Source organism: Panicum virgatum, chromosome 9N (assembly GCF_016808335.1).
Source record: "Panicum virgatum strain AP13 chromosome 9N, P.virgatum_v5, whole genome shotgun sequence".
Classification (NCBI taxonomy): domain Eukaryota; kingdom Viridiplantae; phylum Streptophyta; class Magnoliopsida; order Poales; family Poaceae; genus Panicum; species Panicum virgatum.
The window spans coordinates 523,613-549,105 of NC_053153.1; the positions used below are offsets into that span (position 1 = coordinate 523,613).

The following is a 25,493-nucleotide window of genomic DNA, read 5'->3' on the forward strand; positions in this document are numbered from 1 at the left end:
AATGAGAGAATTCATCAAAGCAAATTCATTCATTTCTCGATTCAGCCATTCATGCATGCAGCCCATGAGCACATCCCGGGGAATTCCTATTCGGCTATTCCTTTCTCCTACCAAACCGCTCCAGCTCCACAGCACCTAGCAAAGGCCGAAAGAAAATACCAGTGCAGCAGAGCCTACTTGACACGCAGCAGCAGCAGCAGCAGGAAACAAACTCAAATAAATTGTGCAGCAAGACAGTGACTAAACCCAGAGAGTTGAGGATTAGTTGCAGTTCCATCCATGTAGAAAGCCTCAAAACATGCCAGACACAAGCAAAGGGCTAGGCTAAGCTATCGTTTTGCGCAATCCAGTTCGAGGATCCCCAAGCCCGCAATGGCGCTTCCAGTTTCTTTCAGCTGCTACTGAGAAGCCACTTCTTGATTCAGATAGAAACTTCTTGCCATCTCTTCAGTCACATCACTGCACACAGATCGAGCAGGTCAATGGAAAATCTTGAGAAACGAAAACAAAAGAGGAGAAAGCTTGCAAACCTGTCAGGCGCTTCCTCTTTGCTGATAAGTGAAATATTTTTTGAGGACAGAAGCTGAAAGAAGTTAGCAGCACTACCCTTCAATCTCTCATAAGTCTTTGTTAAGAACTGGTTGAATTCCTCTGGTTCCTGATCATAAACAATATCCACCGTAAACAGAGATGACAAAGCTATCGATTTTTACAAATGACGAGACACAACCAAGCCAGTATGCAAATTACCCATGCAGCCTTACCATAAATCTTAGGACATTGGTGTGCCTAACTACTACATTGTTCCTAACAACACCCATACGGAGTGATTACCTGTTCAATAATGCAGGCCTTCCGCAGGGCAGCAAAACATTCAAGTGCTTTTTGGTAATTACCCCCCTCACGTGAGTTTTCTAACAAAGCTGCTGTGTATTTCTGCATCTCTTCGATTGCCTTCTGAACCCAAGTTGAGCTAGATCTCTTTGCCAGCATGGCTTCAAAATCTTGGACAGGATTTAAATCTCTGATCTGCTCGACGTTCTCTGATGGCGGATACAAAGCCCCCAAAACCCCATCCTTCTCTGCAGAGGTCTCTGCTTCTGATTTAGCTTGATCACCTGCATCAATATATGCCAGCCTGTCCTGTGTTCGTGCTTTCTTTTTCTGTAATCAATTAGGCAATTCAAATGATCTAGCCGTCTGGCACATTGGACCAGAATCAATATATAAATGTTTGCATCTAACCTTGGGATTCTCCTTCAGCTCAAAGGCTTTGCCTAGATTTTGGATTAATGGTGTTTGTTGGTCAATGACATCAGGATCAGGTTCAGTTATCCTCCTTAGACATCTTTCAAGTGGTGGTACATTTGCATCTGGCTGCTTCGCCTTTAGATCAAGGTAACTGTAAAATCTCTGAAAGAGGACAATGTACCATTAATCAACAAAACAAGAAACATAAAAAAAAGTAAAAATAAAAGCCACAGAGGGAGGAGGGACATCAAGTAGCAGCCCAAGCGATGTAGAATCAATCAGTGTAACTGTTAAGGGAATAAAAAAATTGACCTCTAAACACAGGCCAACCTCACGCACAAAATTCAATGGTATTGCAAAATTGTTTGATTATCTCATAACCCCCCCCCCCACCCACCACACACACATCCTTCCCAGTTTCCATACCCCCTTCTGTGCATAAAGTCCAGCTATGTTCTTAATCCTGTAATATGGGCCAAACATTTCTATGGGGGTGACAATTGATGCAGAACAGACACAAATACAACTTACCATTTGACCTGTGCAACAATTTTCACTTTTGAGAGGAACATAGTAAATTGTCAAAAGCCTACAGCAGTACACACACCTTGTTGTCATTGCATGATTTTGTTGGACTGAAAAGAACAGCCACAGTATTTTCCCACTAAGTCAAAACCTGTACTAAAGGTGCATCGATTGATGGAATAAATGAAAATAAGATGATAAATAAAGTCGTGTATAGAAGCATTCCACATGTTCTACCACAAAAAATAGTACCTCCAACATGGGATTTGGTGTAAACTCAGGCTTGAGGACTTCTCTTCCAGGTGGTGCTAGGTCTAACATCTTCACCAAGTTATCTGCAGCTTCTTGTTGTTCTTCAGTGGGCTGAGACGATGATGGCAGACTGCTAAAGGATCGGAACTGAAACTCTCTGATGTCCTCAGCAAATGGGAGCACATTGAAGTAAAATGAATCTTGCTGTAGCACATAGTAAAAAAGATTGAGTGCACACAGTCATCCATAAAAAAAAATCTTCGAATGTAAACCACAAATATAATACTTACGACATTGTTCACTGATGAAATGTTTGGCGTCAATACACCAAGAGCAACATTCCCTTGACCTTGTCTCCACACACATCGCACAATAGCAACCTTGTTCATTTGATGCATTGCTCTTGCTATGGCGGAAACTGCAAGAGTTGCTTTTGTGTTACCTGGTTCAGGTATAAACAAGCATACATCTTTCATAAAATGGTGCCTGCCAAAGTAGAAAAAAGAGGAAGCATTACTAATACATAGCCATGCAGGTTCCAGGACTGCAGAACATCAAAGAACTAGGAATACAATTTACCATACATCAAATTCCAAATTGCAAGAAAAAAGGCGTAAAAACAATTAAAACTATATGACTAAGTCAAAATTTTATAGTGGCATTGCTCAGACCAGAAGAAAACTAATATAACTATTAAGCTATCAAGTCAACATCAACATCAACAAAGCCTTTTAATCCCAAGCAAGTTGGGGTAGGCTAGAGTTGAAACCCAACAAAGATCATTATTCATGGTTCTGGCACGTGAATCGCGGCTTTCCAAGCACTCCTATCCAACTTTTTTGATTCTTGAATAAAATTCATTACAATATGTGCTCAAGGATAAAATCAAGTAGACAGGTTTCATCTGCCGAAATAACCACAAGCTTCACTGATGTAGATAGGACTGGGTAATGAAGAGTTCGCTCTTGCCTACAAGGAAGTCAAATCACTTAATTTGGCTTTGTTCAATTTATAGCTCAATTCCCCGGTTCTCATTGAAGAATAACAAAATAGAGACCATTTAGCCATCTCACCAGTGTTCCCACAAACGTTAAAATGCTAAACATTCTATCACCTATCGTCTAGCTATTTATTCAGGCTAAACATCCATTTAAGTGGGTTATAATGGTCATCAAACGGGACAAACAGCTAATTAAATGGACATGGCTAGCTACCATGTCGTGTTTGCACAGCGTTTAAACTTTCTAAACATCTGTTTAGGCGAACACCGAACAGGCACCGCCTGATCCAAATTTTATTCTTACAGAGTAGCCATGTGATATGCATTTGAAATAATTGCACAGCATATTTATTTTTCTCGAACACGCAGGAGATCTGCGTATCAATATATTAAGAAGGTGCACAACATATTTATGTTTGCATGGTTTCCAAATGATTGCCCTTGAACACTCCAAATAGACATAATATATAGGAACAATGTACAAGTTTTGTCCGCATAGTCCTTGCAAGAGTAGTAAAAATGGAATAGCAAAGAGAACATAACTTTTAAGAGTATACAATACTTGGTCTTGGGATTTATAAACAAACACTAGAGCAATAAGAAACGAAAAGTATCCCCAATTGGTAGTAAGAGAAGAGGTTTTTGTAGCAAATAAGTATAACATGGTTTATTTTCTCCTTCAGCTATCATTTTACAAATAGAAAAAAAGGAAAGGTTTCCAGAGCATTAGCTACTAGCAGAATTGAATTATCATGTCTGGCATTGATGTGACAACTACTGATAATGTAGAAAGCACAATAGCAAGTACAAACCAACAAATTCCAAAGAACAACATTTAGATACTCAGATGCCAAGTCAAAGGTTATAGCATACCGTGATATGCTGGATCTATCTGTAAATCCTAGAAGCTTCACACCTTTCTCTGGCTTGAACTTCACCGCCTCCCATTCGGCAGATGATATCGGGACAACTTGAGGACCATAAAGATATCCCTTAATCCTCTGATCTGGTGGAACAACTTTGTCTGGTTCAACAACACTTTTATACTCATAATCCACTTTGACTTCATGAGAGGCAAATTTATCACTTGGAGGAGCCTTGTCTGAATACTTCTTCAAAGTGGGGAACTTTTCCTCAGCTGTTTTCTTATAGACCCACACCTATCCACAAGAGCATCCAAATCAACCATGGCTGTGAGTAATGTTGGCGTGCTATTAATAGTCACAAACAACTTGCAAACTGAAGCAGAAGTCTTGAATTTACTATAAACTTCTGAAACTGTTGGAAACATGCATGGAAATGAATAAAACAAACTGGGTCTACCTTGATTTTAAAATTAGGGCTCACTTCCAGGTCTCCCCTGAAGACAGTAACTGGAAGCACATTTCTTGTTTTCAGAGCACCCAACAGGGATGCTGGGCTGTCAACCTGGACTACCTTTGCTACTGATCTATTTCTGAATTGATACAATAGACAGTCATTTTCTTCCATTACAGAATTATGATGAACTCCCGGTTCTCTGAAGACAATGCACTCCATCTTGATATCATGTCTTTTCATCTGGTCTGCAATAGTGTCCACCTGATCTTCTTTAGTCCCCTCAGGTGGATCTCTTAACGGATACTGTGCACTGGTGATTAGACAGAGGCGCCGCTTTCCTTTGGTATTTCCAAATTTCCTAATTACCATATCCAAGCCAACAACAATAGCATCCAGAACTTTGTGTTAGTCAAGGAATTTCTACACTGACTTTGGTCGGCCCAAATAATATCACAGAAACAGCTTAGATTAATAAAACATAGAAGTATATTGTATCATTCTATACATAATAATGAGTCAATGGCAGGACAAAATTCAATGAAGCACACGAGAAACCAATAATGTTCAATCTAGGCAGGAACCGTTACGCCGGCAGGACCATAAATGTTAAATCACTTACGTCAATAAAACTAACAAAGGGCACTGCACAAAATGCAAATGTTCAAAGATGGTCATATTAGGATTTGTATAGGCATTCATTGCATTGATTACATCTATTCCCTGTAATCCTGCACTACCATTTGTACCTGCCCTTTGGCTACATGTAAAACAGCCCCCCCCCCCCCCCCCCCCCCCCTCATTAGGGTGTGAGGTGTCCTCCTAATCTTCTCTACAGGTCAATCTAAGAAATGCTACTTTCTAACTGTCTACATATGATTTTGTTTATCTAGCACACATATATTTAGGTAACATTAGGAAAATTGGAGCCAGAGACTTACAGTTTACGTAGTAACACAAGTACTTAGCAATTTATTAGGATAAAATCAAACAATAGAAGGATACAATCACCAGGGACAGATACCGCTGGAAGATTTTGCAGAGCCTGTAACATCCCTTCGTCTACAACTTTAATATCATGCGCAACTGTCACATGCTTATAGCCCCCAATCTCCTTCGCAAGCTCATTGCATGTTTCTGAATAGATCGGAGAAAGCATTTCATAAACTTTTAACTTCCGGAAACAATAAACATAAAATGCTGGCATAGTTCCTGAATGATGTACAAACAATGTAATTCGGAATATCAATGTCTAACTAAAACAAGGGTGTTCCAACTTCATCAGAAATTTCCACCAATTCTATTATTCTAGATGCGTGGACAAAAAAAACCCCATAAAACTGTCCATTTTTAAGCAAATATTTGGTCAATCTAACTATGAACAGTTTCATGATAAGCACTCTTTGAAGTGATATAATGAACTAAAGTAGGAAAGTTAGGTTTCTCATTGACTTTATCCTTGTTTTAAAGCCCATATAGTGCCAAAATGAAGTTCATTAATCTAATGGAAGATGACTATGAAGCATTAAGTTCATCTTGAAAGGCTTATATCGTGTTGACTCCTGTGAAGTTGAAGTTAATGTCTCAACACATGAATTAGGTGCAGAAACAACCGGGCTACTGTTTTTCGCGGTTTATTATGTTTGATCAAATTTTTCTCAAAACACACTGTTTGATGCCTTCTATTAGTACTGAAAAGGGAGAGTTCCTGTACTAGATTCGGACCAGATCGTTATAAAGTGCTTACAAAGGCACAACCAGTTGGGACTTGGAACCTCAAAAAAAGAATACAATTGCTATATTGATAGTTTACAAAATCCAATCGAAGGACTAACAGATAAGATTTGAAGTAGAAATAGAATAGTTGACGCAACTATAAATAACTAACCTTTAGTTCCAAAGAGGACAATACCAACCTCATCACTTCTATTATAAACTAACTGCATAAAACAGAGGTGCGCAGGAAATTAGTTTGATCAGAGGTGGGCTGACCATGCAACTAAAGGCGGTAGCACCTAAACTTGAGGAAGCTGGATGACAAGAATGGAAGAACACGTTCTTGCCTTCTTATGCACCAGAGTCGAGCATATGTTCTTGACCTCCTGCAGCACCCCATGCATTGAAGGACCAACATCCAGTAGCAAAACCAGTGCTTCCTAAAAAATAATTATGCAAAAGCAGAGTTGTTACTAAGAGAAAGAATAAGCCCATTCGTGCATTGCTGAAAATGCGCTGTGATAAAAGAGCTAAGAAAGACTCTTTGGTTCATCCAATTAACCCTCCAGCAGGGAATCTAGTATCCAGATTGATAATGATAACAAAGATATGAACAGAATTTATGATATCTCCTTGGATCATAAACTATTATGCTTTCTGTATTTGCAAGCACGCAGATGGTCAATTTTACACATTACTTAAAATCTGTAGTTGAACTCACAGCAGCAGTTGGGCAATCATGTATTGAGCGCAAACGGAGAGCAATTTTTTCATGACACAAATTGAGACTAGTATCTCGGAGCGAATGAAATGTACCGTCCGGGGAAACAAACATCGTCCACTAGAGACGTTAACTTGGGGTACTAAACTAAACTCGAATGGCCCCAGAAACATACGTATTATTTCCCGCTCGATCAAACCCTAGAGCAGGTGAGGGATTTTGAAGCGAAATGGTTGGCGCATTATTTGGAAGGCGCGATTGGTCGAGCCACGAAAATACAGTCTGCGCGCAATCGATTGTTGAAGTTGTTGAGTTGGGGCGTAAACGAAGGGCGCACCTTGTTGCGAGCCATGGCGGATGAAGGAAGCGGGGGCTTGCCGCGCTGCAGAGAGAGTGGGGAGAAGGAGGGTTTATGCTGTCTCCATGAAAAGCAGCCCGATGCCTGGGGCAAGGTGCAAAGGGCCAACACAAGCCCAAGGGTCGAGGAGCGCGAGACCTCTGGGAGACGGAGGAGGCGAGGCGACTCCGGCGGCCGGCGGAGTGGAAAAGCATATAAAAAAGAAAAAAAGAAAAAAGGAAAGGAAAGGAAATGGAGTGGGCCGGGCCATCTCAGCCCACAATGATTACTAAATCAATTGTCCAGAGCCCAAATTCCTTGGCTGTCGGCTCCTTCCTCAGGCAGCCAGGTCTCGCTGCTTCTCCAACGAAACATCAATCAAGAGGCCCGACGACCACCGTCGACGAGGAGGCGAGATGATTCTGGCCGTGCTCTTCGCCAACTCCGACGGCAACATCCTCATCGAGCGGTACTTTCCCTCCCCCTCCCCGTCCCCTCGTCGCACAGATCTCGTCTCCATCCCGCTGCCTGATGAGATCTACCCATTCGGACGGCGCGTATCTCACGGGCCGGCTGTTGGAACTCACAGGTTCCATGGGGTCCCCCCGGAGGAGAGGCTCCACTGGCGCTCCTTCCTGGTGAAGCTCGGATCCGAGAACCTCAAAGGCTCCAAGAACGAGGAGCTCCACGTTGCATCCCACAAGTACGTACGTTTCATAATCATCCCCCACACCACCTCATCTAATTAAGCAAATAGGCTTATGGCTCTTTTTGTTATCTATAGGAATTGTCTCATATTTCATGCAAGTAAGTCCAGAAAGAAAACGTGACTTGGGCATCAACTGTTTACTTTTAAACTCGTTGTCATTTATTGATTATAAGAAGCGGTAAAGAAAACATCCCAATGAGATCTACAGCTTATCACCTGGGGTACTGCCTCTCATTAGTTGTGGTACAAGCCATAGCGCCATTTTCTAGGATTAACCTGCACCAGACCTTGCGATCAACCATGTCCTATATATGATTAAAGCCTTAGAAGCAGTTGAAGTTAGCTATATAACGCTCTACGATCATGGTAGTTGCTATAGGACACCAAAGTAGGTTACTTTTTCTCCAGGACACTAGAAATGAACTAAACACAGTGTTAAGTAGCACATAACATAATTTCAGTGCCCCATGGTTGTAGAATGTCCTCTAGCAAAGTTTCAGTCTTGCGGTTACTTCAGTTTGATTTTATATCAGGTTACTGAATAATGCCTGTCATCCCCGCTAAATTATTTTCTTCGCTAAAATATTAGATTCTTGCTCCGTCATTGCTAATCATCGACATTATCCTAGGTCGGTCTCTATTGTTTATACCACGATTGGGGATGTCTGCCTGTACATTGTTGGCAAGGATGAATATGACGAGCTTGCTTGTAAGTTTCTCATGTTATTCGCCTAAGTGGTCTACCATTTCAAATCCTCGACATATTACATCATTTACCTTGAGAAGGCATATGACAAAGTACCGAGAAATGTCATGTGGTGGGTCTTGGAAAAGCACAAAGTCCCAACTAAGTACATTACCCTCATTAAGGATATGTACAAGGATGCGACGACGTTTGTCCGGACATGTGATGACAACACCACTGGCTTTCCTATTAACATAGGCCTACACCAGGGGTCAGCATTGAGCCCTTATTTATTTGCTTTAGTGATGGATGAGGTCACAAGTGATACAAGGTGAGATCCCTTGGTGTATGCTTTTTGCTGATGATGTGGTGCTAGTTGACGAGAGTAGGGCAGGGGTTAATAGGAAGTTAGAGCTGTGGATACGTATGTTAGAGTCGAAAGGGTTCAGACTTAGTAGGACCAAGACCGAGTACATGATGTGCGATTTCAGCGCGACTAGGCATGAGGGGGAGATGTTAGTCTAGATGGGCAAGTGGTGGTCCAGAAGGATACTTTTCGGTATTTAGGATCGGTGCTACAAAAGGATGGCGACATTGATGAAGATGTTAGGCATAGAATTTCAGCTGGCTGGTTGAAATGGCGGCAAGCTTCTGGCATCTTTTGTGACAAGAGGGTGCCACAAAAGCTAAAAGTCAAATTCTATAGGATTGCAATTCATCTGGCGATGTTATACGGTGCTGAATGTCGGCCTACAAAAAGGCGACATGTCCAGCAACTGAGTGTAGTAGAGATGCGGATGTTGCGGTGGTTTTGCGGGCACACAAGGAGGGATAGAGTCCGGAACGAAGTTATTCGGGATAGGGTCGGGGTGGCACCAATTGAGGAGAAACTTACCCAGCATCGGCTGAGATGGTTTGGACATGTCCAACGAAGGCCTCCTGAGGCGCCGGTGCGTAATGGGGTTCTTGAGCGGGTCGATAATGTAAATAGGGGTAGAGATAGACCTAAACTGACGTATGATGAGTCGGTTAAGAGAGACCTTAAGGATTGGAATATTTCTAAAGAGATAGCTTTGGATAGGAGTACTTGGAGACTAGCTATCAATGTGTCTGAACCTTGAACTTATTTCTTTCGGGTTTCATCTCTAGCCATTTAGCCTATCCCAATTTGCTTGGGAAAAAAGACTATGTTGTTGTTGTTGTTGACATATTACATCATTTCAACTTAAAATCCTTCCTACCATTTGTAGTGGCCGAGGTGATATTTGCAATCACATCAGCGGTGAAGGATGTCTGTGGAAAACCTCCTTCTGAGCGCCTCTTCCTTGACAAATACGGGAGGATCTGCTTGTGCCTTGATGAGATTGTTTGGAAGGTAGAACTTGAACTCAACTTTCTGGCCACGTGCTATTTGTATGTGGCTGTTAATATGGACATAACTATTGGGTACTTTTTAATGCGTGACATAATGCTTAGCATATCGGCTGGGTGCCTGAGTAACAATATCATGCTGAACTGTGTCTGCTCTGCTATTTTTGTGCCTCTAATTATGCATATGATCATTCCATGATGCGATGCTGAGATAACTTAGTGAAGCATATCAGCCTTTGATGTCGTGCTGCAATGTATTGCCTCATGATCATCGAATCTTTTATGCAATTAAAAAGAAAGCAGCATTTTGCTACAAATTATATGTTATGATTTGCTATCTACAATATATTGTTTCAAAAAAAAAACTTGTTCTCTGATAGCTGTCTTAATCATTCATGCAGGGTCTGCTTGAAAACACAGAGAAAGACAGAGTGCGGAGGTTGATTAGACTAAAGCCCCCTGTTGAGCCATGATTTCCCTGTGTATTTTATGCAGTGTATTGCTGTTATTCAAATCCAATCCCATGTACATTTGTAGGCAAAAGTTCAGAGTTTGCCTCTCCCCTTTGTATCTGCAAGACCATCACTCGCTCATCTGAGGCCTGTGTGCGACATTTGCAAAAGATAGCCTATAATCCTTATATTTGTTGTGTTGTAGCCTGAGTGATACCGCATTGCATTTCTGCTACTGCTGTGGATACTCTCTGGATATCTCCTTTATACATGAGGTTGCAGATACCATTCTGACTCTAGAATCCGCATTCTGTTTGTATGTAGAAGAGTGTCCTGGGGAGTGGGGAGAAAAAGTTTCGAGTGTCATGCATCATCGCCCATCTATTTTGGGGGGATATGGGGCACCTCCAAAGTCCACATTTACCCGGCAGGTCTCTAATTCTCACTGTAAGTACTTTCAAGGCTGCATCTGTATTGTTAGTTCCATCACCAATTCACCATATGTTTATTTGTGCAAAATGCACAAACGAAATAGCAAAACTGTTGGGGTTGAAACACTCCAGCATTAAATACAGACCAACCAAATAAATAAAGCAGCCGCAATTTTTGGAGATAAATCCCTTCCGATTTTTACAGTTCCAAGGCAGTACATTAGCAGCCAAACCTCGGCACATTCCGTGCAAGAAGGCAAAAATAAAAATAATAAAAATATACTACTCCACTACTACAACGGTATTTAAGAAGTGACATTCATCAGATACAGAATAATCAGCCAATGTTTTCAGAGTGCCCCTTCGTGCTACCTTTGCAATGCATGGAAGAGATAAGTTCCTATGTGTTTCGGTTCTCTTCCTACAAGTATATGTCAACAAACGCTAATATCACCCAGTGCTCATTCAACCCCCAACTTTGGAACTTGTGGCATCATGCAGTAAGCCATTGTGACTATATGCAGTCATCCAGCAATGGCCACTGACGAACTGCTAATCTGCAACCATGAGACCAGATCATCCCTTGAACTGATGAAGCTGCCGACATGAGACTCGCTTGGACGGAATGGCACGGCCAATTGCTCAAGATGAGCCGCGAAAGCACTTGTCAGCCCCTGTGCAAACTTGTGGGTGCTGGACCCAGTGTACACGCTGAAGGAGACTGGCAAATCCTTGTGCTGCACCAAGCGCTCTGAGATGGTCCGCATCCAATCATCGAATGCTGTCTTGGCTGCACCAACGGAAAGGGATCGCAGATCCAGTGACCACTCCTCATCCTTTCTGCTATGAATCTTGGAGTACAAACCGTAGGTCTGGGCAAGCTGGAAGACTTCTCTTGCCCTCTGAGGAGGGAAGCCATGGTTCTGGCATATGTCGATCAAACAGTTGCAGTAAGGCCGGCGTACTTCAGGGGCTGCAGCGTTCAACACGCCCTTCAACTCCTTTGTAAGATCATCAAAATCCACCTGGTCCTCACCGAGCATTCTGATCAGCTTGACCAGGTTGCGGTTGACCTTTTCCAGGGAAGAAAGCACCATTTCCGTCTCCTCCCCGCTGCTCAGAGCGACGACAGAAAGCAAGCACCCACAGAGCCGATCATCGGGCTTGAGACCCTTCTCCAGGCCCGCCTCAAGCACCTCCACTGCCTGCTGTATCCTCTGCGCCTTGCCGAGGCACTGGATGACAATGGTGTAGCTCATGATGTTGGGTTCTATCCCGCCCTCTAGCATCTCCGCAAACAGCTGGAGCGCGCGGTCGGTGTCCCCGTTGCTCCCGTAGATGTTGATCATGGCCGTGTAGCTCCACTTGTCCGGCTCGGGGACGTCACGGCAGTCTGGGTCCTTCATCTCGTTGAACAGCTGCTCAGCCTCGTCCACCAGCCCGACGTCAGCGCACATGCTCAGCAGCGTGTTGCAGAGGATGTTATCGGCGGGCAGCTTCATCTCCCTCATCTGCTCCCAGAGTTGGAGCGCGTCGCGGCCCCAGCGTGCCCTCCCGTAGATCTTGGCGAGGGCGGTGAGCGTGCGCGCATTGGGCTCGACGCCCTGGGCGGTCATTTCCTGGAACAGGTTGCGCGCGAGGCCAGGCTTGCCGGTCTTGCCGAGCGCCTCGAGCAGGGCGTTGTAGACAAAGATGTTGGGCTTGATGCCGACCTCCCGCATCTCGTCGAAGACGAAGCGGATGCCCTCGTAGTCGCCGGCCTCCCCGAACATCTTGGCGAGGACGGCGAAGGCGACGTGGTCGGGCTTCCAGCCGCTGCCCCTGGCGCGGTCGAAGAGCGCGAGCACCTCCTCCTTCATGCCTAGCTGCGCATAGACGTCGAGCACCGCGGAGTAGGTGACCTCGTCGGGGAGGACGCCGTCGGCGGCGTACATGCGCTCGAACCACTCGATGGCCTTGGTGAACTGGCGGCAGCGGCGCGCGGCGGTGATGAGGGTGGAGTAGGTGATGTTGTCGAGGGGGATGCCGGCGCGGAGCATGTCGAGCGCGAGGCGCTCGGCGTGCGGCCACTGGCGCGCGGCGCGGAGCGACTTAAGGGCGACGTTGAAGAAGATGGTGTCGAGCGGGAAGGCGCCGTCGGGGAGCGCGCGCAGCCAGGCGAGGAGGGAGAGCGACTTTGGCCAGGACGGGTGGAGGTAGTTGAGGAGGAGGAGCGCGTCGGAGGGGGAGGGCGGGGAGCCCGCGGGGAAGAAGGCGTGGAGGGTGTCGGCGAGGTCGGCGTCGTCGGGCAGCGCGCGGATGGCGCGGAGGAGCGGCTGGAGCGGGGCGGAGGAAGGGTGGGCGGAGGGGGACCGGCGGCGGTGGCGGCGGAGGGAGAGGACGGTGGGCTTGGGACGGGAGGGGTTGACCCAGGTGGGCTCCGGGGTGGGGCGGTCGGCGGTGGGGGTGGGCTTGTCGTGGAGGAGCGTGCGGGAGAGCGGCTCGAGCTGGTCGGAGAGGGAGGAGGCGGCGGTGGCGGTGGGCCTGGGCCTAGGCCTAGGCTTGGAGTGCAGGTGGCTCCGGCTCCGCGGCGGGGAGAGGAAGAGGAAGGCGGCGGCGGCGGTTGGCGCCATGGCCGCCGAATGGATGGATGGGTGGATAGGGATCGGGTTGTGCGATGCCGAGCGCGCTCGATGACGATGATCCCCCGCCGAGAAGAACCCAAATATCTACTACTCTATTTGGCAAAATATCATCTGAAAGAATGGGCTCAATCCTGCACGGCCCAGATGTGTGTTTTAGGCCCAAAGAGAAAGAACCATCATCGTCATGCCTGACCAAACGAAACAAGTTTTTTTTTAATTATTTGGGGGGTGATACATGATAGTATATAGTAGAAAGATACTGTAACAATTTTTGACATGGATACTCTCTCCTCTCTCATCTAAATCCACTGCAAATCTGTATAATTAAAGTGTTCTGATGAGACACGCACATTCAGTTGCTGCTGTATGCATGAAACCAGGCCATTAATTTCATTCAGTTGATCTTCATGGCGTCGATGGTGGAGCTCTTGCCCTGAAGCTTGTTGGACAGCAGGAGCTTGACGTAGTCCTCGACGGCGATGGTCCTGTAGAGCGGCGCCTCGCCGGGGCGCATGATCTCCTGGATGGGGCCGTAGGTGCCGTCGAACCTGGCGGAGTGGAAGGCGGCGACGGAGACCCGCTCCTGGCTGGCGTTGACCAACGCCCTGTGCTCGATGCTCTTGTACCTGCCGTTGGTGAGCACCTCGATGACGTCGCCGACGTTGGCCACGAGGGCCCCCGGCAGCGGCTCCACGGGGATCCAGGCGCCCCCACGCCGGATCTGCAGGCCGGGCACGGGGCTCACCTGCAGCAGCAGCGTCAGCCCGACGGCGTCCGAGTGCGGCGACAGGCCCAGCACCCTGTCGTGCGCCTGCGGGCAGGGCGGGTAGTAGTTGATCCGCATGGCCTGCGCGGCGGCGATGGCCGTCATCTGATTCTTCCCGTTCCCGGCGGCTGTGTCCTGATGATCCACTAGCAGGCCCAGGTTCCTGGCCATGGCGGCGAGCATGTGGGTGGCCACCCGCTGCACCGCCAGGGAGTAGCGGTGGAGGGAGTCCCTGAACGTGGCGGGGCGGGACGGCCACAAGTTGAGGGAGCGGTACTCGGGCGGCTGCGTGGACAGGAAGAGCATGTCCGCCCAGTCCAGCTTCTGGTCCTCGGAGACGACGAAGGCCTGGCCGTAGCCCTCGATGCCGGCGGGGCCCTGCGCCAGGGCCTGCCTGTCGGCCAGCGGGAGCCGGAAGAAGGCCTTGATGTCCTCCTTGACGTCGTGGATGACCTCGTCGGCCACGCCGTGGTTGGCCACGTGGAAGAAGCCCCAGTCCTCGCCGGCGGCCCGCAGCCTCGCGGCCTCGTCGTCGGTGTGGGCCGGGTCGAGCAGCCTGGCGAGGTCCACGACGGGAACCGAGGAGGAGGCGGCAGCAAGTGCTGCGGCGTAGTTGGTAGACGACGGCGACAGAGCCGCCGGAGCGTCGTCGTCGTCGCGGAGGTAGCGGTGGAGGACGTGGTGGTCGAGGCAGGCGGGGCGCGCGGCGAGGTCCTGGACGTTGGGTACGGGCAGCGAGGCGCCCAGGTTGCGCGGCTTGAACGATGTATCATCCATGACCGGCCGGGCGACCAGGCTGAGAGTAGGTAATAATCTGTGCATCCAGCGATGGCTCGATGCGATGGATGGATGATATAATACATGCTACTGGCTACCTACCAGCAGCACAGTACCGTAAATAAACAAGCTAAGATTAGGTTTGATTTTCTCAGTTTCAGTCATAAGTTCCATTGCATCGCATATTTAAATATCAATTAGAAATACTAAATATAAATTTATTACTAACTAATTTCATAAGTTGTGACTTAATAGACTCGTTTAAAATCCTAATTATAATTTATGCAATTAGTTGTACATTAAATTGACATTTGAATATTCGACTTGACATCGAACATTCAATATGAAAGCTACTTAAAAAACTAAATGAGGTCTAAGGGGAGAAAAAAAGGATTAAAGGTTGCCGCCTTTTCTGACCCGGTCGGCGATGATGGCCGGCCGGCGGAGTGTGCATAATTTCATGAAAAAAGAGCGCCAGCCGCCAGCCGAGTGGACAAGTTTTTCTTGTATTATGGGGCAATTTTTGGGGCAAAATTTTTTGGGGCCATTTAATCGCTAATTAGAAGTATTAAATATAGATTAATTATAAAACTAATTACACGGATGGACGGGAAATTGCGAGGCGAATCTATTAAGGCTAATTAATCTGTCATTAGAGATTGGTTACTGTAGCACAACATTGTCTAATCATTGCATAATTAGGTTCATTAGATTCGTCTCGCGATTTCACCCGGAGGTTATGGAATGAGTTTTATTAGTTATCCATATTTAATATTCTAAATTAGTGGTCAAATGTTGCAAGTTATTATAGCGCGTGAAAATTTTTGGGAACTAAACGAGCTCTATATTCATGTAGGATGTAGGAGAGAGGATTCTCTTTCGGAGAGATAGGCTACAAGCCTTGCTCGTATTTTTGTCGTCGCTAGAAAGCGGCAGGCTACCTGCGCAGCGTGGTACGGTGGCCAGTCCAGCCCCTCGTAGAGGCCTTCTCCTGAGGTGAATGTGCCTGCAGAAACAACCAACTCGGTTGACTTGGAGTTAATTTCAGTGTGTGCTCCTATTGTTGCAGACAAGCAAGTCAATCTACGGCTTCATTCAGGCAAAATTCGATTCATGCCACCACAACTCCGTGAAATTGGGTTTCACGTTGAAAATCATGCCACTCAATGGCATCGATTTCAACATGAAATCAAAAATCGTGAAATTGTAGTGGCATGGATCCAACTGACCCCTTCATTCAGAGGGCCAGACTGAATGACTGATGAAGGCCCAGCTCCTCTGACATCTCTGCTCTACGCATGGCGTTGGGAAGGTCCTGCTTCTTAGCAAGCCCGAGCAGCGCAGCGAGCTCATCCGTGGCCAGACGAACACGGTCCCTGTCGCTACGGTCGACCATGGTGGACAGGTGGAGGGTCTTGAGCTTGTAGAGGATGGTGGTCCTGCCAGCAGCCCCATGGCTGGATCGGAGAGGCCTGTGATGGGTCTGATGGATGGATGAGGAGGCCGTCTCTGCTCTGCTTGGGTGCTGAGTCATCATCTAGTAAGCCATGCAAATGGTGGTGCTTCCTTCGAGCCTTCAACACAAGGCTTTTTTAGTTCCCACCCTATAAACTCCGTAAACGCAAAAAAAACATCACATTAAATATTTCAACACATGCATGGAGTACTAAATGATGTGCTGTAAATCGCGAGACGAATCTAATGAGCCTACTTAATCTATGATTTACAACAATGATGCTACAATAATCATCCGCTAATTATAAATTAATTAGCATCATTAGATTCGTCTCGCGATTTACAACCCATCTATGCAAAAAGTTTTATAAATAGACTTCATTTAGTACTTCAAATTAGTAAAATTCTTTCGCAAAATTTTTTTACATTTCAACTAAACAGGGCCCAAGCCATTTATAATCTTACCAAGGAAGAATAGGCAACTCACAGTGCCCGCAAATCTCTCGTCGATTGACACCAGCCCAAACCCAAACTATGGAAGAGACGCTAGTACTAGTATCTACTGGCCACGCAGCAAAAGAAAAGCCAACACCAATGCTCATTGCTCATAATTAACATCTCTTCACCACATCAAAGACATTCCAATGTCCAACACAATTATGCATATAATAAACCGTACTCAGTATTCATTCATTCCCAGGTTCCAGTGTCATATATAGCATCAATTGATCGTCAGTCAGCGAAAATTCCCATTGCATGACGGCATGACAGCCAAAAAAATGATTAACACAACCAGATATAATATCAAGAAGCATGTGTGGCAAGGGTGCTTTCATTTTTATGGGGATAAGGAGCCGCCTGTGACGCCTGCTGCCTCAGGCAATTATATCTCATAGTTCCATGTGCTCTCCGCAATTAGCTTTGGTGCTTTGCTTTGATCGGACAGATCAAACGTTGTCGCAACCTGCACATAGGAAGCATCGGGCGATCAGGATTAACCAAAACCATACAATCAAATGTAAGCACACCTGCACAGACATAGAAATACGTAAATTATTAAGAACGAAGATGGTGCACTCCTTGACAATACCATAATAAGAAACATTGCACCTTAATTATATGACAATCACAAAACCAAGGCAAAAAGCAGCAGAATATTATATCATCTTTACCACCCAGCAGCACAGCAGAATTGCAAAACTCAATATGGCTCAGTTTACTATAAACATTATATTCAGCAGGCCAATCCCCTTGGACTGGGTAGGAAAATTGATTCATTTTTCTTCCAATACCAACCATTTGGATCATATCCTGTCCTAATGCCAGAATCGATGCACTCGTTACAAAAGACAGTTTAGGTACTAAGCAATTATATCCTATTCCCTCCGTTCTCTTATCTACGACGCTTCAAAACTGAGTTAATTAATGCCATATATAAAAGTCAGAGAGAGTAACATTGACAAGGTTCACATCCATACCCTCAACTATAAAAAGTACAGATACAAACCACAATGCCCGGAGCCCCCTCATAATATATTCTTAGAGCTGTGATTAAATGTGTCTTTGCATAATTAAATTACCCAAGTTCCTGACCTCAAAGGCTCAAACAGCTCCAATTCTGTATGTTGAGTTCAAAAAAACTAAATTTAAACAAAATGCAGACTCAGCAATTTAATTCAGATTCGATCTGTGTGCTGTATTTACATCAAGACCCCCCCCCCCCCCAACTGCCACCCACCCAGTCCAAACATGCTCAATGCATAGCAAGGTAAGAGCGTACCCAGTGCCATAGGCTTCCCGCACTATGAGGGGACCCTTCTCCAGACCCCGCACAGTGCGGGAAGCCTACGGCACTGGGTACACCCTTACCTTGGGATCCATTGAGCATGTTTGGACTGGGTGGGTGGCAGTTGGGGGGGGGGGTCTTGATGTAAATACAGGACACAGATCGAATCTGAATTAAATCCCAAAATATCCAAAGGAAACCTCTTTCCATCATTACTATATTTTTTTCCCAACTAGACACCAACATATATCCCCTCCTAGATGTCCACAGAACAACATATACTCAGTATACACCTTTTTTTTCATCACAAGCACCTGAAAATGGGATTACTTTCCTTGGAATATGCTCTGAGCAGCTACCAAGAAGTATGAGGCATGTTTCATTTTATAAAAATAATGAAAAGGCTCTGCTGCAAGTTCCAACTACCTCTGACAGCACCCGAACCTGCACAACAAATGTGCACACATGTGCAGTTGTTCGTGAATGCCCCCATTTCAATTTTCACCCAACTGTTGGCTCGTCCTTGCACGGTTCCATGTCCTCGAGTGGAGAGCAGCAACCACTAGTACCAAAATGTGTGGAGGACACAACCATATTTTTAAGTTGCACTAACTAAATCACTCACTTTCCCCATATGCTCTTCACACAATGTCAGGTTTCGTTGATTTTTGGTGCACAACCTTTACATCCAGAACCTGTATGGACCCTTCATACAGTTCAGGAGGGGATCTTCTCCCATAATTTCCCAATAATAAAAGATTTTGTGTCATGCACTCTGAAAGCTTCAGAAAAAAATTCTTAGAACTATTTCATAGACTGCTTAAGGTGTCTTTGCATATAAAACTGTGGGACGTTTGAAGCACTGTGGGCATGTTTGGATGTGTGTTAGACCTAGGCCCATGGTATACCTGGCATGGCGCGGATCTGTACGAGATATGAGATGAGGCATGTCCTATAACCATACTTCATGTAACTACTCATGTAGATCTAGAACTAGTCGGTATAGATAGAAACCACCCGAGTAGTACTCGGGAAGGACTCTCATGCCCACACCGATCTAGGGTTTCATGTAACCATGTCCTCCCAGGTTATATAAGAGTGGGCAGGGACCCCTCCGACGCATCAATTCACCTCAAGCAATACAAACCATCAAACAGGATGTAAGGTATTATGCAACTCGCGGCCCGAACCTGTCTAAACCCTTATGTTGCTTGCACCATCGTGTTCTTGATCTCGACGATCCCCTACGAGCAATCTACTACCTTAGGGTACCCCTAGGTAGGCTTGCCAGTAAAACACCAACAATGTGGTCTTGATTTAAGTACTTAGCGCACAGCTGAATCTGAACTAAATCCCAAAATATTCAAAGCAAACCACCTCTGTAGCAATAGAGGCATAGATAACTCTCTTTCCATCATTACTCTATTTTTCCCCCCAACTAAACACCAGCATATTCCCTCTCAGATTTCCACAGAACAATCTGTAGTCAACATACAGTGTCTTTTGTCACAAGCACCAAAAAATGGGATTCGTACTGGAGGTAGGATTATGAGGAATTCGTGAGCCCATTCCATGATCCTAGTATCAGGAGTGAACCATTTCTTGTGTGCCTACACTAGGGAGTACTCTGCGCAGCTACCAAGAGGTATAAGGCATGTCTCATTTTGAGCAACAATGAATATGATTAGTGCTAAGCAAGTTACAACCACATCCAGCGATGCCCAACCGCACACAACCAAATGTGCACATTTGAAAGTGTTGGTGCATGCCTCATTTCAAATTTCACCCGCAACGGAAGCAGGTTTGTTGCACACAACCAAATGTGCACATTTGAAAGTGTTGGTGCATGCCTCATTTCAAATTTCACCCACAACGGAAGCAGGTTTGTAGCATACAATTGGTTATTGTCATATCCTAGAAGACCTGTTGTACTTGATAAAAGTTTTGTCATTTCCGAATCACGAAGGATTCAGAATCCTAGTGGAGCAGAGATTGATCATCAGGCATAATAATAATAAATAAGTAGTAGTATGTCCAAAGCAAAGCAAAGCAAACAGTAATACTAGGTAGAGTAATAGTAAGAGGGTGGATGCAGGAGTAGAAAAGTAGTAGTTCCCAAAAAAAAAGGAGTAGAAAAGTAGTAGAAACCTTGAAGGAGCCGCCGGCCTTGGAGTCCCTGCTCCACTCGAGGCCGAGCAGCTTGGTGGAGGCGTGGTAGGTGCCCTTGACGGCGTCCCCTCCCTGGAACTTCCTGGTGATGGCGAACTCCCAGGCGTTCTTGTTGGTGTCGAAGAGGGGCTCGATGGTGGTGAGGCGGTCGAACCCGTGCGCGTAGGTGTACTTGACGCGGCAGCCGCCGGAGCCTAGCGAGTGGGAGAAGTTGACCTTGTTGGCTGGATCGAAGGTGACGGAGCAGTCGAGCGCGGTGCGGGATGGCGGCGCGGCGGCGGGGGCGGGGGGCGGGAAGAGGCTGGTGGAGTGGGTGTAGGTGAGGCTGACGCGCTTGTCGAGCACGAGGGCGGAGTTCATGAACTGGAAGCGCACATCCTGCGGGCGGCAGCCAATTCCCAATTTGGGATTGGGTGGGTGAGAGGGGGGTAGGTGGAGGCGTGGTGAAGGAGACGAGCGTGCTAAAGGATTACCTGGTTGTGGGGCTTGAGGTCGATGAGGAAGGCGCCCGGCTTCTCGAGGGTGAGGGTGAGTCCCCGGAGGGAGGGCCCGTTGGCGAAGGCGGCCTCGGTGGCGGAGGCCTTGAAGCGGAGGTCGCCGGCGGCGGGGACGGCGAGGGTGGCGGCGGCCGTGGCCTTGTCGCCCTCGAAGCGGCCCTTGAGGGTGGCCTTCATCTCAGCAGAAGCAGAGGCTTGTCCTCTGAGTCTCCGCTCGCCGCCGCCGGCGTGTGCTTCCTTGCACCTCGACTTGGATTGGAGGGAGAATCCAAGGCGAGGCAACCCCGGACGTCCCCCAACCCCTCCCTCCCTATCTTCAATCTTCCGAGGGGGGAATTTAACTTTATACCATTATAACGAGAGTCACCTCCTGAGATAACATCTTTATTTTTGGCACTACAGAATCAGCATGGAAGAGAGAAAATCTTTACATTTTTATCACATTTGCCCGCGTGGACGCCAGCACGACGGTCCAAGTAGGCTCCACGTCAGCTCGTGTCCCATTGTGCCCGACCCAGCCCTTTTGTCCAGCCCGGCTGCCCAACCCGAGCCCAAACCACTTTCTTCCTCCTCCCTCTCCCCTCCTCTGCCGCGACTGCCTCCCTCCACCTCTGCTGCTGCCGCCGCCGCCGCCGAGCCGCCATGTCGCACTACATCGAGTCGGGCAGAGGTGGAAGGGCAAGAAGCAGGCTTCAAGGTGGTCGCAGCGAGCATATTGCTCTCGACCACACAGATCCAGTAGGTGAGCTCAGTGCACCGGCCGCTATATATTCCGCTTCCGCGGTGGACAAAGCCACGAAATTTTGCTTCTTACTCGACCAAGAAACTAGAGAACGCCCAAGCAAGTGGCAACCCCCGGAGGTACTCTTGCGATCCACACGGCTTCCGGCAAAATCCGAATCCGAGTATCCCAAGAGATCTAAGCTAGCGCCTTTGGGGTACCACAAGCCTATGCTAGGGGTGTACTTGAGATACCAAAGGATCCTATTCACAGCCGAGAGGTGTGATTCCTTTGGGTTAGCTTGAAAGCGGGCACACAAACACACACTAAATATTATATCGGGCCTAGATGCGGTAAGGTAAAGCAAAGACCCTATCATAAAACGATAAAGGGATTGATCAACCGGTTTACCGTCCACATCCAAGTCGAGATGCCCATTGGTTGCCATGGGGGTCTTGATCGACTTGCACTCATCCATCTTGAACTTCTTCAAGATATCTTTAGTATATTTTTTTGATGGATGAATGTCCCTTCCTTCAATTGTTTGACTTGAAAACCAAGGAAGAAGGTCAATTCGCTGATCATGGACATCTCGAATTCCCTAGACATCATGGTAGCAAACTCATGGCTTAGTGAATCATTAGTTGAGCCAAAGATAATATCATCAACATAAATTTGACAAATGAAAATATCCCCGTTGACGTCTTTTGTGAACAATGTGGTGTTCACCCTCCCGATCTTGAAGCCTTGCATGATTAGGAAGTCACGAAGCCTCTCATACCAAGCCCTTGGAGCTTGTTTGAGCCCATAGAGTGCCTTGTGCAACCTATAAACATGGTTAGGATTCCTCGGATCTTCAAACCCGGGAGGTTGCTCAACAAAAAACAAGTTCGTTAATTACGCCATTTAAGAAAGCACTTTTCACATCCATTTGATATAACTTGATATTATGATGTGAAGAGTAAGCAAGAAGGATGCGGATAGCTTCAAGTCTTGCGACCGGAGCAAAAGTTTCACCAAAATCCAAACCTTCGACTTGAGAAAACCCTTTTGCCACAAGTCTTGCTTTGTTGTGTATCACCACCCCATGTTCATCTTGCTTGTTTCGAAAGACCCACTTGGTGCCGATGATGTTCTTGTCTTTGGAGGAGCTTCAAGGACCCAAACTTCATTGCGGGTGAAGTTGTTCAATTCTCCTTGCATGGCTATCACCCAATCCGAGTCCTCAAGTTCTTCCTCTATGCTAGTGGGTTCAATACAAGAATCAAACGAGTAATGTTCGCAAAATGAAGCATGCTTAGAGCGAGTTCTTACTCCCTTGGAAGGGCTACCAATTATTTGACCAATTGATGATCCTTGGAGATGCGACCATGCTTCACTAGCGGTACATGTGTGGATGCTTGTTGGGGTGGATCATGGTGACTTGTGCTTGTGGTGGAACATTTTGCTCTTCTTGTTCTTGGACTCGGGGTGTTGGCGTTGGCACACTTTCTTGAGGTTGTGGATCATCCTTTTCTTGATCTTCATCCACTTGGGGTGCCGTGGAGGTGCTTGGTGTAGATGAGGAAGGTCCTCCCCCTTGATCATTGCCTTCATGCACCTCTTCCGGCTTTATATCCCCAATGGACATCTTCTTCAAAGCTTTATCAATCTCCTCATCACCTACATTGTCATAGCCAACAACCTCCTCTTGGGAGCCATTAGATTCATTAAACTCCACAACACATGTTTCTTCAACTAACCCGGAGGTTTGATTGAATACTCTATATGCTTTGGAGTTTGATGCATAACCAAGAAAAGAAACCTTCATCACATCTACTCTCAAACTTACCAAACATTTTCTTCTTATAAATGAAGCATTTGCAACCAAAGACTCGAAAGTATGATATATTTGGTTTCTTCCCGGTGATGAGCTCATATGGAGTTTTCTTGAGAAGTCGGTGGGGATACACTCGGTTGGATGCATGACACGCCGTATTGATTGCTTCCGCCCAAAACTTCTCGGACGTGCCATAATCATCCAACATTGCTCTTACTAGATTGATGAGTGTCTTGTTCTTTCTTTCCACCACTCCATTTTGTTGAGGTGTGTAGGTGGCGGAGAACTCATGCTTGATGCCCTCTTCATCGCACCATTCTTCAATCTTTATATTATTGAACTCGGTGCCATTGTCACTCCGGATCTTCACAATTGGAGAGTTGTACTCCCTTTGAGCTCTTCTTGCAAATGTCTTGAAGATTTCCGGAGTTTCACCCTTATCGCCTAGAAACATGACCCAAGTATATCGTGAAAAATCATCAACGATTACTAGGCAATAGAGGTTACCACCAATGCTCTTGTATGTAGTTGGACCAAAGATATCCATGTGTAGTAGCTCGAGCGGCTTGGAGGTAGACAACATCGTCTTGATGGGATGATGTGTTGCAACTTGCTTCCCGGCTTGACATGCTTTACATAGCTTGTTCTTGTCAAATGTGACGTCCTTCAAGCCGGTGATCATCCCTCTCTTGTGGGCTCTCTTGAGGTTGCTCATGCCAATATGAGCAATTCTTCTATGCCAAAGCCACCCAAGAGACGACTTGGTGAAGAGGCATGTCATGGAGCTTGTTTGCTTTGAAGAGAAATCCACAAAGTAAATGTTACCATGCCTAAACCCCGTGAATACCAATGACTTGTCTTCATCAAGAGTTACTACAACACCATTCTTGTCAAAGGTACATGTTAGTCCAAGATCACATAATTGAGCAATAGAAATGAGATTAAAACTAAGTGCTTCTACAAACAAGACATTAGAAATAGATAAATCTTTAGAGATTGCTATTCTATCCAAACCTAAGACTTTCCCCCTTGAGTTATCACCATAGGTGATATGTTCATGATCGCCGGAGTCTTCAAGAGAGGTGAACATGCTATCATTGCCGGTCATGTGTTGAGAGCAACCGCTACCAAGTACCCAATGTTTTCCACCGGTTTTGTAGTTTACCTACACACATGAGAATGCACTTTTGAGTTTTAGGAACCCAAACAAGCTTTGGGCCTTGCACATGTGTGACAAGAGCTTTTGGGACCCAAAGTTGCTTGGGGAGCTTTGAACATGCTATTATTGAAGAGAATTTCCTTGTGGATGTATTCTCCTCTTGAGAGCTTCTCCACACTATTCTTGAGGCTTGCCACTTGATCCATCAATTCCTTTTCCCTAGAAGGAGCAAGCTCGGGCACAATATTAGTGGCATTTGCATTAATGAGTAGGTCATCACATGAAGTAGAAGCATTGACCTTTTCAATAGTTTCATTGACAAAGTTCTCAAGACTTGGGTCAATTGCTTCATTGGCAAATTTAAGTTCTTGGTATTTGTGAGCTAACTCTCTATGCTCTTGTTTAAGCTTTTTGGGGCTCTCTTCAACTTTCTTAGCAAGTACAAGTGACTTATTGTGCATTTTGAGCAAGTCATTGCACTTGCCAAGCAAATCGGAGTGGACAAGCTCTAACTTGGCATGAGTGCTCTCAAGTATCTTGACTTTGCTCTTTTCCCTCTTGATAACGGATGTATACTCATTAATGAGGTTAGTGAACTCATAAGGGTCAAGCTCTTCATCACTATCACTATCCTCCTCACATACCTTTGTTTTACCTTTTGCCATGAGGCACATGGGAGGTGGAGGTAGTGATGATTCTTCATTGGTGAGGGCGATGGTGACGATATCTTCTTCCTCATCACTCGACTCTTCGCTTGATGAGACATCGGTCACCCACTCTTATTTTTCTACCAAGAAGCTTCTCTTGGCGTTGCCCTTTTTCTTTTGGAAGAGCTTGGTTTTCTTGTCATGGCTCTTCTTCTTCCCAAGCTTCTTGTTTTTGTTCTTCTTTTCATCTTCATCATCATCACTTGAATCATAGCGATGCTTGCTCTTGTTGTCCTTCTTTCTCTT

The 25,493-nt window shown here is 46.1% G+C and overlaps 6 protein-coding genes across 6 annotated transcripts; 1 reads left to right on the plus strand and 5 right to left on the minus strand.

Moving 5' to 3' along the window:
• Nucleotides 1–193: 193 nt before the first annotated feature.
• On the minus strand, nucleotides 194–7,324 carry LOC120687370 (ATP-dependent DNA helicase 2 subunit KU80-like). The gene is made up of 12 exons (XM_039969340.1): nucleotides 7,120–7,324; nucleotides 6,409–6,501; nucleotides 6,234–6,285; nucleotides 5,351–5,482; nucleotides 4,352–4,746; nucleotides 3,902–4,188; nucleotides 2,319–2,514; nucleotides 2,029–2,232; nucleotides 1,246–1,413; nucleotides 835–1,164; nucleotides 531–658; nucleotides 194–459 (listed from the first exon to the last, which is right to left on the minus strand). Exons 1-12 carry the CDS (start codon nucleotides 7,132–7,134, stop codon nucleotides 399–401), a joined length of 2,061 nt encoding a protein of 686 aa, XP_039825274.1. The 5' UTR covers nucleotides 7,135–7,324; the 3' UTR covers nucleotides 194–398.
• Nucleotides 7,325–7,406: 82 nt separating this feature from the next.
• LOC120687451 (TSET complex member tstD-like) lies at nucleotides 7,407–10,621 on the plus strand. The gene is made up of 5 exons (XM_039969450.1): nucleotides 7,407–7,588; nucleotides 7,709–7,822; nucleotides 8,458–8,537; nucleotides 9,764–9,888; nucleotides 10,286–10,621. Exons 1-5 carry the CDS (start codon nucleotides 7,536–7,538, stop codon nucleotides 10,355–10,357), a joined length of 444 nt encoding a protein of 147 aa, XP_039825384.1. The 5' UTR covers nucleotides 7,407–7,535; the 3' UTR covers nucleotides 10,358–10,621.
• A 280-nt stretch (nucleotides 10,622–10,901) lies between these two features.
• Nucleotides 10,902–13,450, minus strand: LOC120687369 (pentatricopeptide repeat-containing protein At5g46580, chloroplastic-like). The gene has a single exon (XM_039969339.1). The coding sequence runs from the start codon at nucleotides 13,377–13,379 to the stop codon at nucleotides 11,292–11,294; it is 2,088 nt and encodes a 695-aa protein (XP_039825273.1). The 5' UTR covers nucleotides 13,380–13,450; the 3' UTR covers nucleotides 10,902–11,291.
• A 128-nt stretch (nucleotides 13,451–13,578) lies between these two features.
• On the minus strand, nucleotides 13,579–14,971 carry LOC120687408 (S-norcoclaurine synthase 1-like). Its single transcript, XM_039969399.1, has one exon. The coding sequence runs from the start codon at nucleotides 14,932–14,934 to the stop codon at nucleotides 13,786–13,788; it is 1,149 nt and encodes a 382-aa protein (XP_039825333.1). The 5' UTR covers nucleotides 14,935–14,971; the 3' UTR covers nucleotides 13,579–13,785.
• A 1,200-nt stretch (nucleotides 14,972–16,171) lies between these two features.
• Nucleotides 16,172–16,471, minus strand: LOC120693047 (ADP-ribosylation factor-like). The gene has a single exon (XM_039976445.1). It carries the CDS (start codon nucleotides 16,469–16,471, stop codon nucleotides 16,172–16,174), a length of 300 nt encoding a protein of 99 aa, XP_039832379.1.
• Nucleotides 16,472–17,028: 557 nt separating this feature from the next.
• LOC120687435 (outer envelope pore protein 24, chloroplastic-like) lies at nucleotides 17,029–21,182 on the minus strand. Its single transcript, XM_039969436.1, has 3 exons — nucleotides 20,818–21,182; nucleotides 20,324–20,722; nucleotides 17,029–17,353 (listed from the first exon to the last, which is right to left on the minus strand). The coding sequence occupies exons 1-3, from the start codon at nucleotides 21,016–21,018 to the stop codon at nucleotides 17,273–17,275; spliced, it is 681 nt and encodes a 226-aa protein (XP_039825370.1). The 5' UTR covers nucleotides 21,019–21,182; the 3' UTR covers nucleotides 17,029–17,272.
• Nucleotides 21,183–25,493: the final 4,311 nt, after the last annotated feature.

Bases quoted from the DNA above. Each gene is read 5' to 3' on its own strand.
- LOC120687369 (XM_039969339.1), bottom strand. From the start codon at position 13,379: ATGGCGCCAACCGCCGCCGCCGCCTTCCTCTTCCTCTCCCCGCCGCGG.
- LOC120687408 (XM_039969399.1), bottom strand. From the start codon at position 14,934: ATGGATGATACATCGTTCAAGCCGCGCAACCTGGGCGCCTCGCTGCCC.
- LOC120693047 (XM_039976445.1), bottom strand. From the start codon at position 16,471: ATGATGACTCAGCACCCAAGCAGAGCAGAGACGGCCTCCTCATCCATC.
- LOC120687451 (XM_039969450.1), top strand. From the start codon at position 7,536: ATGATTCTGGCCGTGCTCTTCGCCAACTCCGACGGCAACATCCTCATC. The intron at 8,538-9,763 runs GTAAGTTTCTCA...TACCATTTGTAG, and splicing joins TGAATATGACGAGCTTGCTT to TGGCCGAGGTGATATTTGCA. The intron at 9,889-10,285 runs GTAGAACTTGAA...TCATTCATGCAG, and splicing joins TTGATGAGATTGTTTGGAAG to GGTCTGCTTGAAAACACAGA.
- LOC120687435 (XM_039969436.1), bottom strand. From the start codon at position 21,018: ATGAAGGCCACCCTCAAGGGCCGCTTCGAGGGCGACAAGGCCACGGCC. The intron at 20,723-20,817 runs GTAATCCTTTAG...TGCCGCCCGCAG, and splicing joins ACCTCAAGCCCCACAACCAG to GATGTGCGCTTCCAGTTCAT. The intron at 17,354-20,323 runs GTTTCTACTACT...TCCTATGTGCAG, and splicing joins AGGCCGGCGGCTCCTTCAAG to GTTGCGACAACGTTTGATCT.
- LOC120687370 (XM_039969340.1), bottom strand. The intron at 2,515-3,901 runs GTATGCTATAAC...CTACTTTGGCAG, and splicing joins GATAGATCCAGCATATCACG to GCACCATTTTATGAAAGATG. The intron at 460-530 runs GTTTGCAAGCTT...ATCTGTGTGCAG, and splicing joins AAAGAGGAAGCGCCTGACAG to TGATGTGACTGAAGAGATGG.